Below are 1,361 nucleotides of genomic sequence, written 5' to 3'. Positions count from 1 at the left end.
ATAATTAACACACACACACTTCCTAAACAAATATACGTTTTGACTGATATGAACAGTCATTAGAACCTATATATACGCCTCTAATTTTTTCGCTCCAGTCGGTGCTGAGCATCGCCGCCTGCAGGCAGCTTGAACCGAAGGGGCGAACCCAAGTGCCTTCCGGTGTCAACAGTCCCCACAAAATTGCATTTGAATACGTGACGGGCAGTTCATCGTCGTCACAAATGGCAGGGTCACACGGGGATTCGTGGACAGGCAGTTACGCGTCGTTAGCGACGGTACCCTCTACAGTAAACTCTCTTGCAACGGAAGCTCAGACTGCGAAGCCCTCCACGACCAACCCTCCTGCGGTTAACCCGACAACCAAGCCACCAACGACTGGGGCATGCCAGTGCGGGGTTGCCAACCCAACGCGCATCGTAGGAGGAGAAGAAGTCCAACCCGCCCACAAGTACCCGTGGCAAATAGGTCTCAAGTATAAGGGAGGCAATGGGTACTGGTGTGGAGGCGCCGTCATCAACGACCGCTACATCCTGACCGCCGCCCACTGCCTATTTGACTCCGACGGCAACCAGGAGTCTGCTGAAGGCCTCGTGGTTGGCGTTGGCGATCACCTCATGAGCTCCACTTCCGACGATGTGGCTGCAACTGAGCTAATCAGTGTGGAGAAGGTCATTCTGCACCCACAGTACAATAAACAGACATTTGATAATGATATAGCTCTTTTAAAGTTGTCCAAAGTCCTAACTTTCTCCACGGAGGTGCGACCTGTCTGCCTTCCTGAGAACGACAGCAAAACCTACGCAGGCGCAGAAGGCATTGCCTCCGGCTGGGGCACGCTGTCCTCGGGGGGAAGTCAGCCCAATCAGCTGATGGAGGTAACCGTGCCCATCCTGGACCCAAGCTGCTGGGGCCAGTCGGTGACCGAAAGGATGCTGTGCGCAGGATACCCGAAGGGCGGCAAGGACACCTGCCAGGGAGACTCCGGAGGACCTCTATGTGTAGTGGAGGGCAACAGGTATTATGAAGTCGGCGTGACGTCCCACGGCAGCGGCTGTGCTGATGCCAACAGCCCCGGAGTGTACTCCAGGGTGAGCAAGTTTCTTTCCTGGATCTTGGTGAACACCGCGGACGCCGCCTACTGCTGAGGCCGCACTAAGGGCGTCACTTCCTTTCAGCTACAGATCCTCTGAGGTTGCCGGGAACTCTCACGATCCAGAAACACTTCAATCCGATTGATTGGTCAGTAAAAAAATGGACAAGCGAATTAAAAAATAGATAAGCAATCAAAAGTCATAATTTACCATTTGAGACCTAAAACAACTGATACGTAAGTGGATAGAATTCTAATTTATTAAAGG

General features: G+C 52.8%; 1 protein-coding gene across 1 annotated transcript in view; it reads left to right on the top strand.

Moving 5' to 3' along the window:
- Positions 1 to 1,361, top strand: part of LOC119588110 (trypsin-1-like) — a 4,207-nt gene extending 2,846 nt beyond the window's left edge. Inside the window, exon 2 of the mRNA XM_037936820.1 lies at positions 99 to 1,361. Within this exon, the coding sequence (XP_037792748.1) occupies positions 99 to 1,148 (1,050 nt within the window). The 3' untranslated portion in view covers positions 1,149 to 1,361. The remainder of the gene's footprint in view (positions 1 to 98) is intronic.

This window comes from Penaeus monodon, chromosome 23 (genome assembly GCF_015228065.2).
Source record: "Penaeus monodon isolate SGIC_2016 chromosome 23, NSTDA_Pmon_1, whole genome shotgun sequence".
NCBI classification, from domain to species: domain Eukaryota; kingdom Metazoa; phylum Arthropoda; class Malacostraca; order Decapoda; family Penaeidae; genus Penaeus; species Penaeus monodon.
The sequence above is the reverse complement of the archived record's forward strand: the minus strand, read 5'-3'. Positions and strand labels throughout refer to the sequence as shown.